Here is a 17,116-nt window from a genome sequence, read left to right as displayed (position 1 = left end):
CTGGAAAGTAAATTTAAAGTTCTGCTTAATTCAGTTCCCCAATAAGAACCTTAAAAGGTTTAAAATAAGAACCTTATTAAACCTTCCTATAAGGTCTTATAAGACACAGCATTCTGACTGATTCCACTGCAGTCACTATTTCATGGATACTTTCAAAGCTAAAACTGACAACTTCTCAGTATCAGTAAGCCTGATCACATACATTTTAAAGACTAGGTACACTTCAGAAAGCTACGTGTACTTCAATATGTGAGATCAACACCAAAACCTGAGTCCTAAGAAGTGTGATATGGGATCTGTGGAGCTCCTCCAGCCCAACCTCCTGCTCAGAGCAGGTCCCATTACAGTAGGCAGCTCAGGGCTGTGCCCAGTTGGGTTCTGAATATCTCCAAGGATGGAGATCCCTCAGCATCTCTGGGCAAGCTGTTCCACTCTCATGGTAAATTTTTTTTTTCCTTTTATGTAGTTAGTATTTCCTGTACTCTTCTTATATGTATTCTTGTAATAACCTGGCCCAGGTCATACTAAGTAGCACACTGAGATGGGATGGAATAGCATTGTGGCATTTAACACTAGCTGAAAATTCAGTCTTTCTTTCAGAATTATTCACTGTACTGATCTTCACTTCCTGTATGTTTGTCTCTCATAAGCCAAATACTAAGGAACTGCATAAATTCAAGAGAAAATCCATCCTGGAGGAAGCGGGAAATATAGAATGAACCAGCTCTCTACTGCATGCGTACTGAAGAGAGGATTATGAACTCCAGAGATATAAGTAAACATCAAGTGTGAGAAAGAAACTTAATAGTTTTGCATTAGTCACAAAGTTAAAAAAAAAAAATCTTTTAAATGGTTGAACACAATGTTCAATACTCAGTGTTCAATGGAAATGGAATGTGTGTAACTATATAAAATAAAATAATTATTTGTAAATTTTAATAGTAAAAAGGAACCTTTGTTTATGCCAGTCTGAGCTCGGACAAGCCACAAACTAAAGCTCCGCAGAGTTAAATAATGTGAGTGCACTGCAACTTCTGCCTGACTAAATGGGAAGTTGAGAGCCTTTGTGTTATAAATATTTAATGTTTATACTGGGTGGAGAGCACCAAGAAGAGTTATTGGAAATGCTTTGTTTTCACAGCAGTTTGATAGTTTTCTAACCAGTGGATTTTGGAAACAAGATAGAAACAGAAAGTCTATTTCCCAGAAGACAGATGGAGATCATTATAATTTATTTCACAAAAGTAACCCCGATGAACCCAGACTCAAGCAGTAAAAGACTATCTATAAGTACAGACTGGGTAAATTACATTTACCAAGTTACTGAAGTTTCTTGGGACTGAACCACTAAGCAACATCTTTATAGCACCTTTAAATTCAATACTAACTTATCTTCCAATTACAAGTGGGTCTGAGCTTGCCCACTGAAGGCGTTTGTCCCAACTGCTGCATAAGTTGATGTAAATCTTCCCAATGGTTTTAAGAAGTATTTAGATCAACTTTTTTTTATCTGTGGTCAAGCAAAACTGGCTGGGAAACTTTTTGACACAGAAGAAAGAGTCCTTTCACCCACAAGTCCACCCAAAGTGCATGCTGACGACTCAATTTCTGCTAAGGAACATGCAACACCTAAAGGAACTTTACAATAGTTTATTAAGAGGATGAAGAACAAGTTATAAAATCCTGGGCTCTGACATTTTTTATTATCTACCACATCAGGTGAGATAGTCCAAATACCTAATCACAGATCTTTCATGAAGTTAACATCAGCTTCTAATGGAAACTGCTTTTCATGTTAAGACAAAAAGCGTACAACAGTAAGCTGGTATGAATGTTTCATGCGTCAGAAAATAAAGTGAGTAAGATGGGTCCAAATTAACAGGACCCAAGCATACTTTGTGATTATTTGAACTAAAAATCAGCTCAAAACCTAACAAATATCCACCCTTATAACAAAATGAACTTAAAAAGAAGATTCACTTGCAACCCAGTTTCAGAAGGTTTGAAATCTAGAAACAAATTTGTGGTTTGATACCTTTTTTTTAAACTATCGATTTCCCAGGGGATTTTAGTACTGCTAAACTACTTTGCAATTGGAAGAACCACAGCATTTTCTGGCTCCTGAGGGAGAATCCATGAGAACAGAAAAGGATCATTATGTCCTTTAATGAGCTAGTTCTTGTTACAAACCAAGTGACAATAAAATTGTCATTTTAAATAACGTACTAAATTATAATTAGATCTTACTGAGACCACTGTTGTGTTTTAAATAAAGTGTAACTTTTCCAGCTTAATGAATGATTTCAAAGTACACTTCTAGAAAACTGTGGACAATTGCAAAGTTATAATACAGATGTGGGCAAGCATGTGATTTTAGGATAATACACCAGCCTTGCAGTTCCCACATCTCACTGAGTTTCTCTTTTCTGTCTTCCTTTGAAAAGATACAGTCAGTCAAAGACATAGGCAAAAGCCTTCATTTTCTCTGGTGTCTGACCCTGTATTTAACTGTGTAGACATTGTTTTCTTCGATCAGTGTAGTACAGCTAAAAGTTGGTACATATGAAATACAGATTTTAGCTCATATCTATGTTAAATAACTTTTTTTTTCATTGAATAAATTATTGTGCAAGTCTTTCTCTATTACCACTGAAATTCCCTGACAAGAAACACTGAATTTCTCTTGTGCAAGCTTATGGCTGCGTAAGGTATAGGCATATTCTGTGGTAAGGGCTTCAGCTCCATGGCATCCTCTTCTTCACCCTCTGAGGGCACTTAGGTCTGAATGAGGGGAATTCAGGTACAGACCTGCAGATTTTCTCCTCATACCCAAATGGGCAATGGGTACAGAACTGGTCTTAGGACTACAACAACAGCTTTGGGGAACCTGCTGCCCCGCATGTGTGTTAACTTTCATCTGGACCATTTATCATTGCAGAAAAATCACATTTTTTAGTAAATGGAAAATTTTATAATCTTTACTGTCAAGTACTTCCATCTGCAGGAAGTAACTGCTACCACTCATCCTTTCTGTGATTCACACTTGCTATTGGATTTGAACTGAGAGAGAAGTAATAGGTGAGTAAGAAGCAACAAGGAGGGTTTTTTTGCTCTTTGTTAGCCTACACATTGCATTCTTCATTTTCTTTGGTAGTTACAAAGTGAGAATATGTGCAAAACACCTCAGCCATGCTAGCAGGTATGGGCAAGAGGGGCATGTTGCCAAGTGTAACTGTTTTGGGTTTTGTTTTTTGGTTGTTTGCTTTTGTTTTTACCTTGAAGATACATTTCTTCTCCTTCTGCAAACATCTGACTGCACCTGACACATCGTGCGCAGGTTGGGTGATAATGTTTTTCTCCTGCCTGTTTGGGAAAAAAGGTACAGATGATTAAGTACACTGATCAATTCAGCAGCTTCGCTATGTGGAGTTTTTCTTTCATCCTCTAGAATATGACTAATTAGAGTAAAATTAGTTAATGCCTATAAGTTCAATAATCTCCTACAACCATAATGCCAATTTTTTATTATAGACAACTCATGATTTAAAATATAATTATGGTCTCGCCTACGCAAAAAAGTTAATGTTCAATAGTTAAATCTCTGAATTTACAGAATGGAAACAATTTTGTATAGTGAACACATTTTCCCTGTAAACAACCATACTGTGCACCAAGTGCAAGGTAGCTTAGGACTTACCTGCACAAGGAAGTTGGGAGGTCATAACCTTGAGCATGGATTTGCAACTTAACTGTATGTTTGTCATGATCCCACTGAATATATAATCTTAACACACAGTAAGAACCATCTTGTGCAAGGAATGTTTGTATCTGCTTTGAAACTGTCTTGCAGGTAATGGGTACTAAAGGGTTTCCATGAGGAATGTGTGTGGGATGCCTATAGGTCTCAAGTTCAGAGCTGACGCTTTTGGGTACTGTGCACTAACTCTCTCACTCAGACAAGCCAGGAGCTTTGCCAATTGTTCTGAGATTAATCCACATAATTTAATACCACCATTTTCATTGATGGGAATGAGAATAGGACTGAACCCTAAATTTGCTCAGAACAGCTTAGTAACTCATCAATTTTCATAAATTTAGATTTCCAAATACCTTATAACCCCATTAATTTAAACTGTTTCACCATTGACCTCAGTGTGTTTTTCAAGAGAAGACATCTACCTGCTATAAAGGAGCAAGGGCTTGTCTATGTCAGAACATCAATGTGTAACACAGGCAAGGGTGAAGTCAACCTCAAATGACTATCAGAAAAAAAAGCCAAGAATCTTGGATCAAGGGATTTATGCAGGACTCAATTTTGGTAGCTTGGCCAAAATTCAGTTCTATGGCTGACTGTGGGCAAACTTGTTCACTCTGCTTCCCACAGGCAAGGACAGCAGCACCACAAGGCAATGTTGGTTTGAGCCAGGGACAAAAATAGCATTCAGGGAGTTGTGTTCTTCTGAGTGAACAACACAGGCCAGTCCCTCCAAACTGCACCCTTACCCCATCTTTCAGATGATACTCACAAAAGAGTTCAACAACCCAAAGGCAGCGCTTGCGCATGCTCCCAACGCTCCTCACTCTTCCAAACCTCTACAGAGCTGAAAGCCACATCTTGGCATCTCCTTCCTCCTCTTTGACCCCATACTCTTCTGTGCTAGACAGAATGGCCCATGGTTTAAGTGGCTTAAGGTCAATGCCACTTCCATTATGAACAAAAGCCAGGAGACCAAGTAATTCTAAAGCTTAGAGCTAAATTAAACTACGTTTACCTTAAAGCTAAGTCTGACTTCAGTAGGAATTCTCCTGCAGTTAAAAATAAGCAAATTTTGGTCCATGTAAAATGTCTCATACCCTGCTTATCTGAAAGAGGTTGAAAGTGCTACTATGATTGTGTGTGCCTTTAAAAAATTACTATCAAATACTGCCCCACTGTCTTCAGCATGTAAATATGCTCTCACAGCATTGCACTGTAAATCCCCCTTCTATTAATATAGAAATTCTAGAAATTCAACACTGTTACTACAGGAATGACTTGTCTTACTCTTTTTCATTGACTGAATGACAAAGCTTTCAGAGGTATTTATACTAAAGAACATCTGTGTCTGGGGGCTATTTTGCCATTCACAATATCAAACATATGACTGTGGTAATCTAGGTTAAAGAATCTCTGATTTTACTTCATCAGTGTTAACTTGATTCACCCCTGAGAAGCTGTTGCTGCATTTTAAATCAGCAATGAGGAAGAGCAACGCATCACATTGAAACTGCCATTTTGAAAAAAGCTTTGTTCCAGTTCACTCTCCTTTTTATGGTGTCATTTGTGCAGACTGCTGAGCGATTTTTGCAACTTGAGACATGGAAGATGGTCACTACTGTGTTGACACCTTAAGGTATCAGACCATGAAGTATCAGTATTGGGCTTAAACCTCAGGTTTAAAATTGCTTGCCGGATTGCAGGTGTTTAAGCACAGAAGAGTATTCAACTATCACCAGATAAACTTAGGTTTGGAATATCAAGCTGAAAAGAAGTTCATTTCCCTTGGAAGATTTGTACTGCACAAGCATTGCTAATGCAATGCATAGTCTCAATAATTCAATTGATTTAGCACAGCTGATACAATTCCCAGGCTAACACCCTCTAGGGGAATTCAATTACTCCTCTGCTAAAATACACTGTCAGAACACATTCTCAGATAACCTGGATGCATCACAGAATAAAATCTATTTCCCCAAATTTAACAGTATAACCAAATACATCATTTTAATTCACTCCATATAGTAAGTAATATCAACTAGCTGTAGAATTGCAGAGAGAGACCTCTTTTATAACTTAGATACAATTATAACAGAGAAATCAGGGGAGAAAGGTATAATGATCCTTTTGCTGATGCTCACACCAGGATAACTCCAATGGATTCTGCATAACTACCTCTGAATTAAAATGGGACATACTCGAACTTTTCATCTAACTTTAAGTGCCAACAGTGGTTTTTGTTCCCCCTGTTTAAATTTTTTTTGTTTTGTCCCTCTTCTAACCAAAGCACAGAAGACAAGATATGGCAGACTCTTCATCAATTTAAGTATTTAAAACAGATCACATCATCTTTCTAAATGAGAGGCAACAGCTGAATCTGAGGCTAGTGACTTGATGCAGGAATTAACTAATAATGATCCCTGATATATTTATACAGTTAGCCTGATTAGGTAACATAAATTATATTCAAACCTAGGACCTGGTTGTGTTGGGTCTGAATGTGAATCATAACCTCACCTGGGTACATGCCAAAGAGGCTTTCATCAGTGCCCCTTTCTCCTCTCTCTTCAGACTATTTCAGTGGCTTCATCTCATAGATGAACAATTGGCTCCAGCAGATCCCAGAAATTTTGTAAGCTTAGGGCAGCAACTGTTTTATGTTTTCAGTTTAGTTGTAATGATGGCCTCGTTATTTTTTCTTTTCTTGGTTATATTGATGTGAGGGAGTTCAATGCAGCAAACAAATTCCTAACCATATGGTTACTTCTTCTTTGCACAGTTTGAAAGCTTAGTTTGACAGATTGTTGTCTCAGTGTTTAATAAAATATCAACACACACATCACACAGAAGAAGTAACATTCATCTCTCAGATCTCTCTTATGGTTCAAGTGGTAGATTGCACGAAACCTTCTCAATATCCTACATTTGCTTCAAGACTGCACCAGGTCTTTGTGCCCAGGCATCCAGATGTGAAGATAGTATTATTATGAAGGTCCATTTAAAGATTAATTCTCAACTGAGATTTCCTCAAACCTGAATAGCAAAGCATGTCCTTAGCAAGACAGTACGCTACCAACAGTTTAATTTCTCTTCAGTTGGCTACACCAGCTTTCCACAATCACCGAGTCAAAGCGTTGGTGTGTAATTTAAGGTGGAGTCAAAACAGTCCATAACACTCCGAGACAAAGTATTACGAATTACTTCATTCCCTTTAGATATGAGGGGCTGCTTTGAATGGTAAATCTCCTCTGCACAGCAGACAGAGCCTTCTGGGCTGGGTCAGCTTGGGGAATGTTCTCCCACGGGAGCCGAGGACCTCCCCGCACTCCCTGCCCTAAGCATGGGGAGCACCGCAGTGTTGCTACCCATCCCACAGCACATCGACAAGTAAACCCATGCTTCACTTAAAACAGGACCAGAAAGCTCTGCAACAGAGTACATAGAACCGCCTTTTCTCATTTCTCATAACTTCTTGAACCAGACAAAAGAACGAACCTGATGCGACAAATATGAATCACATCATTTAAAGCACAATTTGAAGACAGTAAGGGGTTTTATCCTAAAGTCTGCAGAGCAGTATGAACACCAGGCCTGGGAAACATGCAACGCTAGCAAAACTGGAGTAATTCATACCAGAAAGAATAACCTTAACTACTTAAGGTTGGATTTTAAATTAGCTGTCATCACTCAGGAAAAAGATACTACATTATAGCAGACAGCTCAGCAAAAACCTCTGCTCATTCTCTGGCTATGACTGCAATAACTGATGAAGTGGTAGAACATATAAAAGATAATATGTATAATAATTGTAACTCTAGCACAATGACATTGCTCATCTGGCCTCTCATGCCATTGCTAGGAGTGCGATTGATGTAATTTTTCACTGCAGTTGATGAGCGACAACTGCTTATGGATTGACACATGAGGGATTGAACCAGAGCAGCCTAAAGCTCAAAGTGCAAGCTGAGTCCTGGAAAGAAGACTCAAGATTTCTGATGACTCTCTCACCAGTATAGTCTAAGCACATCCTATCTCATTGCCCTACTCGGTAGAGCAGCTAGTAAAGGGAAGAAAGAAAGTAGACAAAATCATTTAATGTGTTAAATAAACTCGTAACTATTTGGTTCCTTTCCTGAGAATGAAAAGTTTTCAGTAAACTTTTTCCTGTAAAAATAAAAAATAATAATAATTTAAAAAATCTATCCTGTTATCAAAATGCACAGTGGTAACTGACATCTTTTACTGCTGGGAGTAAAGAGTTTGTAGAAGTGAGAAAAGGTTAGACTGCCGCAATGACTCAATCATATCAAAGTATATTTTCCATTTTAAATGTATAATACAATATAGGTTGCTGTAATACTGCATTATTACCAGTAAGTGTTATCTATTGAGGTAGGTCCAAAGCCTGCCATCCTCATGCAATCTCCAAATGAAGTCCTAACTGTAGCCTATCCTGAAAACAGATAATGGAGGTCAGCCTGCAAAACGCTGAGCCTACTGGTGTGCCAAGGCACGGTGCAGTTGCATGACCCAGAAACAAAACCCACAGAAGACGGGTTATAAAGCATTCTTAGTTAAAAGCTTTTCACACGGAACAAATTTGTTGAGAGTTGGGTCATCACCAGACAACCACCTGTTCAAGCGACGGGAAACAGAATAAAGCGCAAACCCACTGACAATAAATAAGCCTTTCCATCAGGCAGCTTCTCACCCTGAAATGAAGGACTAAAGCTCTTATGAAAGACATATGACCTGACTGCTGCTGTGTAAGTGGAACAGAATTAGTATTTGTTTGGAATGGGAAGGGGAAAAATACTTAGGAACTGTAGTGAGGGGTAGAAGTTTAAAACTTCAATTAGACAATAAATTATTCTCTTTTCTATACTCTGCCTCCATTTCCTGAATAATTTCATTCACATGGACATTCACATTAATTCATTGAAGGGCACTGAGATTTCTTCAAGTGTGCTTTGTAATACAGGTAATAGTAGAAATACAATTCAGTTTCAAGTCAGGAAGTATGCAAGTGCACCACAGAATGATAGAATAATTCAGGCTGGGAAGGACGTCAGGAGGTCATCTAATCCCACCTTCTGCTCAAAGCAGGGTTGATGCTCAACTCAGATCAGCCTGCTCAGGAATTTGTCCCATCGGATATTGAAAACATCCAAGGACGGAGACTACAAAACCTCTGAGGAGCCTGCCCCAATGCTTAGTTATCCTTACAATGATTTTTTGTTTGTTTGTTTTATCGAGTCAGAACTTCCCCTCTTTCAATTTGTGACAGTTGTCTCCTGCTCTCCCACCATGCACCTCAGTAAGGAGCTTGTCTCCACGTCCTTGAGGCCCTCCTCATAGGTACGGGAACACTGCTATTAGGTCCCCCTAAAGCCATCCCTTCCCCAAGCTGAACAATTCCAGCTCCCTGAGCATCTCCTCACAGGATATGTACTCCAGCCCCTCAACTACCATGGTGGTCCTCCACCAAACTCACTTCAGTTAATCAGCTTCTTTCGGGATGCGAGGGCACAAAGATGGACACAGTATCCTACACATGGTCTAGTGAATGCTGAATAAAAGATGGGTATCTTCAATCTACTGGTTGTGCTCCTGTTGAAATTGCCCTCTAGGCTGGTGGCCTTCATCACTGCCAGGGCACACTGCTCTCAGGTTTAGCTGACTGTCCACCATATCCCATTTGCATTTCCAAGCACTGACAATTGTGTGTAAGGTATCAAAATAAATCAAGATGTGCTTGATGTACATACGTCATACTGAAACAGAACATAGAATCAAGATATAACTCCTTGATAAATGAATCTGCTACCACTTTCAGCTTATGTACATGGATTCATATGAGTAGATCTGGGGAGAAAAACATCTAAACACTGGGTAAGGGAAGTTCATTATCATTTTAAATTCAACATTGAGGAGTATGTACCTTCACTGGGCAATTTTTTTCAGAGTGTGCAAATCAAAAAAGGTGGAAAACCACTGAACCCCTTTAGTGGATATTTAATTCATCCTTCCTCATTCATTCCTCAAATTACTGGTGTTACTGGGATAGTAAACTATTATGTGAATGAACTGTTCTTTTTCTTAGGTGCCAGAAATGTAGAGGAAACTGATAATGAAATACAGGTATAAAAAGGAACTCCACGTATTTATCTTTATGAAAGTTAACAAAGTTTTTGAACAAGATACTGCATTTTGATGTTAAATGGCCCAACTAGTCACTGCATTGATTTATGGAGGCAAATTCACAACTTCTGTAAGTAAATGCAGTTCCCTGACTTTGGCTGAGCTAAGGTTTTAGTACCTGCTCCCAGAAATAAATTAGTTATTATTTAATAGCTTTCTGACCTAACAGCACAGAACTGGCCCAGAAAATCTTCCTATCAAGTTATTCTACCTACTAGGCTGAAATCAGAGGTTGTTCTTGCTTATTCCCACCTGGTAATACAACCCTCTTGTTCTTGGCCAGCACTTCAACATGGGATTGTGCAATGTGGGTTTAATCCTAAAGGCCGTGTAAAATCTAGGGCTCAGGTGTTTGTCCTTCTGTCTTTATCTCAAGAGTACCATAGAGAAGGTGCACAGCACCACACCATCAAGTGTGTTCAACGGCCACACGCTCGTAACTCTGCCATTGCATCAACATCGTGGCATATTATGTGGACTACACTGGCTCCATAAACTGGATTCTATGGGATATTTTCAAATTACAGCAATGATATTCAGAAAATCAGATAACCTTTGCTGCTTGGAGTAGAATACTGTGCTCAGCTACCAGCTTTAAGTATAACCACATAAAATCTCCATTCACACTTCTAGCAAAGTCAGAGTTTTGCATATCCTACAGAAGAACTTGAAGGATTACTCAGTAATAGTTGTATACAATAATGGTTAAGTTAGTAAACAGCTGTCATGTCATCTACTGGGTGTGAAGGGACAGGCAACATTATCAAGGCAGAGGTATTTGGCAAAATATCTATTGCTTATGTTATAAAACAGTGCTGAGGAGAGAAAAGTGCGAGAGCCAGGAGACAAAGAGAGAATTATGTGGAGGAAAACTCTTACTAATTCTGTTAGTCACAGTGGACCTGACTCACCACTGAGTCACTTCAGCAACGTGCCAGGGCAAATGAACCATTTTCAATGGGGTTTACACCAGTGTAAATGTAGTGTAATGTTTTGAATCAATCCTTCTCCTCATCTTCTCCTTACTGGATTCATTTATCATCCCACTAGATGCCAAGAAAGAGTCATGTGAAATGTTCGATACATGCACCTGCAGCATTACTTACAGCTTTAGCTGTCTCACATGTACAGTTATTTCATATTGTCTTGGTTCTGGATCATCCCGCTGTACTTCGCAGAGCCTTGAGACTTCCCACCCACATTTGAGTCATTTTTACTGCCTCCCACACACTCTTTATTCTTCCAGGTATAAAGTGCAGATCAAATGTACCAACAGGGACATTTATCTCAGAATGATAGTAACTTGCTATATGCTGGACTCTCAGAATAAGAAGTTTGTAATGCTTGTGGGAGAAACAAAAAATAGTAATAATAAAAAAAAAAATTAAAAACCCCTAAAGGGAATAATTAAGAAAAAGAAAGAATAGAAAGAAAAATCAGCACTATTGTAACTGTAATCTCATTCTGTGACATCTGCAAACAAGTTCTGACTCAGGACCAAATTCAGCCCTGTGCAGTCAGGCAAAAGCTGGAAAAGGCCAATGATGCATTTTTTCTACAGAATTTGGTACATGATCTTGTAAACCAAAATGATCTGTCATGCCTAAAATCACTGGTTTTGCACTCAGTTGCTTTTGTTATGCAATGAGTGATCTGCCCCTTTTGCCTTTTTCTTCTCAGCTTTGCAAATTTTTCTTCCCACCCACTGAGACTGGAAGAGGCTTCTGTTTTCCGTTTGCTCAACAGCCTCTTTCGTTTCTTTTCCACTTTCCTCTCCCACTCATTAAAACCCACTTATGGGCCAAGACAAGCTGCAGCTGGCTCTCACTTCTGCCATCCCTTGACAGGGGAGAGGGAGCGAAGAAGGAGAAAGATGACTTGCAGACATATTCCCCTTCCTTTTCGACTTTGCAGCTGTGCATTTAGCCCACCCATTTCAGATGGGAAGAATGAAGCTGCAACCAGCACCGAACAGCCCTGGAGAGGCAGCGTGTTATATCAGATGAAGCCAGCACAGCTCTTTTCACGCTGGTCGCGGTGATCCAGGCTGCAAACACCTGAGGACAGAAGGTGTCTCTCATTCTGTGCCTGAATAAGGACCGGTATCTTGGATCCCCAAATTTAGCTGGGACTGGAAATGCTGCTGTCATGTGCAGAACTGACATGAATAGTCCTTCCTGGAAGCAGGAAGTTGCTGCTTTCACACCCATCCACACATTTCCAGTTCAAGGTACCATTCAGAAGTTCTTACTTTGAGGGGAAAAAAAGAAATCTGAAGAAGCAGAAACAACGCTGAAGGTTGGGAGGATGAAAAATCTTAAAGATACAAGAAATGAGTCACATAGGCTGCTTTCCTGCTATTAGCAGATACACTGAACCCTTGTCACATGGGCCAGAGCATCCTGGAGATACTTCATCAACAAAGCCAATTGTCACTAAGTGCACTTACTGCTGCACCACTGTCATGGTTACGGGAGAGAGCTGGAGGGAGGTACCTGTGCTGTTGGCTGGATCACGAGCAGGTACAGGGCACTGCAAAGCAGTGGTCTGGCCGACCGCAGCGTGCCCCAAGCATGAGTCAGAAGACCACCAGAAATGAAAGAATTGGGCAAAGTAATAGGATGAGGAACTGAAAACATGCAAAAAGTGCAACGTTTCACAGACAAAATATTAAAATGCTGGCAGATAGTACCAGATAATAATGCATCACCACAGCAACACCGCTTAGAAAGGCATTGTGACTGGCATACTGTATGCTGTTTGTGTCTGAGGCTCAAAAGGTATCAAGGTGACTACTGGAATCACTGCTTTGATGCTTTAATTAATCAATTAAGGCAGTTTAGGATATCTAACTGGTACTACATTTTTGCATAATGGGAAAAGGCAGTGGACACCATTCACCTACCTGCCAGGCTCAAGAGTCAAACTATGCACTAAAACTCTAACACATACAAACCGACACAAGCACAAATGCACAGCAGCACTACCGGGGACTTTTTCCATACATACTAGACAAATCCTCAACAGAAAATCAAGCAAGCAACTGAAAAAACCCACAAAACCTGCAATAGTCATTCTTTCTTCTCTATCAACCAGTTTACTTCAATTTCTGAACTTCTCTTTTGTGTTATTCAGAAATAGTTTGCAGAACCCCTTACTTTGGTTAACAGGCTTAAGCTATCACCAAATGCTACTCAGTACTCTTCCTCAATAAACCTAAAACCTGATTTACAGGGTAAAAACTATGCAAATAGTTCCTTTTAATATGTACTGCTTTTTCCTGACATGTCAACAATTGTGAGTTTTTAAAAGTTCAGAGAATAAATATGGATAGGTGTAGCTCTGTATCTCTTTCTGGAGAGAAGAGGTGGTTGAAAAAATGAAAGGATGAGGGTGGGAGAAAGAGAAGGCAAATGTATCTAAAACAATACAACTGGGCTACAGAAAAGGCTAAAAGCTAAGGTCAAGAACATCTGCATTACTATTTATATGCTTGTTGATAATATTTTTAAAAATGCCTGTTTTAAAGCAGAAAGCCTAAGTCAACTGTCAATTAACACTTACCCAGCCAAGTGCAGATACTATACACTGATGATTAACCTGCCTTTGCAAACCAGCAGCCCCAGATAAACGCAAGTGGCACCAAAACAGAGACTGTTCTCAAGCTGCAAAATGCCTTGCATCTCAGCAAACACTATGCATTGAAAGTGCTAGTTAATGTTTCCTACCTTAGATGGTTTCCTTTTGCAAGAGCTAATGCTGATTTATTTAGATGTATCTTTTCCAACAGTTTTCCTTCTTCTCTCGTGATGGGAGAAAACTGGCGTAGAGAGCAGTTTCTAATCGAAGATTAGTACTGACACTTGGATCTTTTTGCTGCTCTGACAGCCTTCGCAAGGCTGCCCATGCTACAGGAAACCCTTCGTTTGTATAGACGGATCCACTTTTATTGCACGTTTCAGTATTAATGCCTATATTATAAGCTGCTCAAGTACCTTTCACACATCACTAGGTTTTGTTGTTAGTGAAACAGCAGGGCAACAGACATTTCAGAATGAACCATTTTCCACACTGCAGGCAGAAATTTGTACACCCTGCTGTAAAGAATTAGTCTCGTCTCTCTGCTATACCGAGACTTTTGCAAAGGGAATGGCAATTGATTTACAAAGTAGATGTGGCTGCAAACAAAAGCAGCTCAGCCGCAGGGCAGGGCAAAAAACAAACTACAAAAAATAAGATTCATGTGTTAATTAATAAGTCACTGAGGTATAAGTGGCATTTAACTGACATATAAATTATTGACATTTCTAGTCTCATTTCTGCCTAGTGTAGTGCCTACTGCATTTGTTCCCTTATTTTAAAGTAACATATGGTTGTGATTAATAGATTTTAAAAATATATATTGATTATGCTTTTATATATTTAGACATTTACACATACATGTAAACGAGAAAAATGTTAACCCTTTCTTCCCCCACATATACTGAGTGCCACGCTGCCATGTTAGGATGTCATATACAGCAGCTGGACCCATCTTTATGTTTAGTTAGTGATACAGCCATTTTCACCAGCACTTGAAGGACACATTTACACCACAGCCATACAGCTGTAAATCACGGGCCCGTTGTAGACAGAAGTCTACTCAAGTGCTGAAAATACCCCTCGGTGCTTACAGAAGCAGTTGGGTTGCATGTAAATCAGCCCCAAGAGACCTTTCCAAAAGCATAATTTCCAATGTGCTACACTGTCAACTTTTATTCACAGGAAATTCAAAACACCAGCTAGTAGCGGTGGAGATCCAGCTTGTCCATCAGCTACCAGTACAGTTGGTCGTGGAGGCCTGCTACGAGGCAGCTCAGCCTGGCCATCGCTGGGCTGCAGTTACCTATCCAAGCAATCACACCTGACCTCCTCGCAGCCTATACTGCGTTTGCCATCAAAACAGCCCCAGGAGGTTATCCTTGGGTATGAAGACTTCCTCTAACAATGCAGGAAACCATTAGCTGAAACGGCAGATGAAGAGAAACCCACCAAGTCATATCTCACTATGGGCTGTGAATGTTAACAAAGCCATAGAAAAAAACAACACACTCAGTGCAGATATACCAGGGGAAGTACTTTCTTTAGAAACAGTGGAAGGGGTTACTATCACTGCACAAGGTAGTGGTGAGGCATCATCTGGCGTACAATGCCCACCCATGCTGAGAGAAGGTGGTTCCAGCTAGGAATAGACAGTGAGAAGGTCCACCAGCATCACCAGAAGAGCCTGGAGCTGACCTTATGAGCAGAGGAGAATTCAGTTCATTCAGTTTTGCAAAATAAAAGTTGAGAGGAAGTAAGGCTGTTCTCTATAAATTCTCCCCCGAGTTCATCAATTAAAGGGGAGAAGATAAAAAAGGCTAAAAATCAATCTGTATCCAAAGAATTAGTAACTGTACACAGACCACTTTAAAATAGAGAGGTGCTGGAATGGAGATAAAGTTTCTAAGTCCCCAGGAGGGGACGAGGAAGAGTCGCTGGCGGTCACACAGCTCCTCCAAGCACCTCAACAGCCTTCCAAGCCTCTGCATGGCCTGTCGTGTGGGAAGGACTGGAGGCAGGCAACCCACCTCCGCTTCCTCCGAGCAAAACACAGCTAGAAGACTGATTAAAAAATCATGAAGCAAATGGAAAGTGTTTTCTTGATTGAAAGGGGTTTGTATCAGGCTCTGGATTATCATGCAAAATATAGTATATTTTTAGAGAAAAGGCAATTACACTTATTTTGTCTATTTTTATGGTATGCTCATTAGCACAAGTTGAAATTTTAATTAATAAATAACTGCTTGTGATAGAAAAAGAGAGAAAGAGATATTTTTAGTGCCAAATGCAGAGAAATAGATTGCAACACGACCAAAGGGAAATGGCTGGTTATAAAAATCAACAGCTTGTTATTTTAAAATGTGTTTATTTTCTGTGTTATTGCATGATTTCAGCTATTGCTGGATTAGCAACAAAGCTATAGCATAGGCACTAAAATAAACCCTTTTTTCTCTCTAAAGGTTTTCAGTTGCACTGCATTTTAAGTCAAACTATAAAGTGAACTCCAGCCACCTCTTGTTCCCCATTTAAGATGGTAGGTTCATCAATACATACGGTCAGGGTTAAAACATAGCAATCTCTAGGAGAGGACTGATGCTGCATTAAACAGTGCTCTGTATGCTTCACTAGCAAAGCAAACCTTGCTCATAAAAGCACTGGTGGGCAGGGGTTTTGTAAAAAGAACAGCAAAACTGTTGCCTTTAAAAGCAATAGAAGAATTCATGGTCTCTGTAAATTAGCTGCTCAGCCCCTTTTGTAGCTTTTCCAGTACAAGTTCCCTGGAAGACTGGGGGCAAGCCAAGGTGGATTGGAGAAGAAAGAAACAAGAAAGGAATTATAAACAGAGCTATCCTGTGTTTAAGCCCATTTACTACATGGAATGAATCTGGTCCTCAGAAAATGGGCTGAAGGAAGAATTTAAGTAACTAAATCATCATTGGTTTTGGCTGGCAACCTACAAAAACAGCCGTATTTTTATAAGTTATCAGTAAGTCACACTAGTTGACTCTCCCTTCCTCCTCTGCTGAATAAACATTTAAAACGAACAAGTACTGGAAAGGGAGACAATATTATAAAATCTGGGCACAGAATAATTGTGGAAGCAGCTGTCCTCCTGATATTATCACAGAAATCAGAGATGGAAAAAATCCTATTAGGTCATATAGTCCCTCCCTTTGTCATTGCAGGACTGTTCCCTAACATAGATTTTCCAGTGCTTTGTCCAATCTTGTTTTAATACTATCTAAGTGATAGCTTCCAGCACCTCCCTTGGGAGACTATTCCTCTGCCTAATAAGTATTGCTGTCAAGATTTTCCCCCACTTCAATAGCAAGTTGCCCTATTATTTCTGTTTATGTCCAGATTATATTCAAGATGGGAAAAAGAAATACTGAAGTTTTGAAAAATGTTTCAGGACTCCAGACAATTCCACAAAAAATACATCCTACAACAAAACCCAGCCATGGCTACTTTTTACTTTTTTCTGTTCTCCTGACCAGGAGACATACAAACATATCAACAAGCTGGCTGGTGACAAACACACACTGAGTTCGATATCAGACAGATGGAAGAGATCAG

The 17,116-nt window shown here is 39.7% G+C and overlaps 1 protein-coding gene across 14 annotated transcripts in view; it reads right to left on the bottom strand.

Moving 5' to 3' along the window:
* ABLIM2 (actin binding LIM protein family member 2) overlaps positions 1–17,116 on the bottom strand; it is a 145,531-nt gene that overhangs the window by 53,305 nt on the left and 75,110 nt on the right. For all 14 annotated transcript variants that reach the window (XM_030014333.1, XM_030014279.1, XM_030014305.1 and 11 more), the window contains exon 7: positions 3,276–3,363. In XM_030014333.1, coding sequence (XP_029870193.1) covers positions 3,276–3,363 — 88 coding nt within the window. The remainder of the gene's footprint in view (positions 1–3,275; positions 3,364–17,116) is intronic.

The sequence above is a fragment of the Aquila chrysaetos genome, chromosome 1, assembly GCF_900496995.4.
Source record: "Aquila chrysaetos chrysaetos chromosome 1, bAquChr1.4, whole genome shotgun sequence".
Taxonomy (NCBI): domain Eukaryota; kingdom Metazoa; phylum Chordata; class Aves; order Accipitriformes; family Accipitridae; genus Aquila; species Aquila chrysaetos.
Note: the sequence above shows the minus strand (reverse complement) of the source record. Positions and strands in the feature narration are given on the sequence as shown.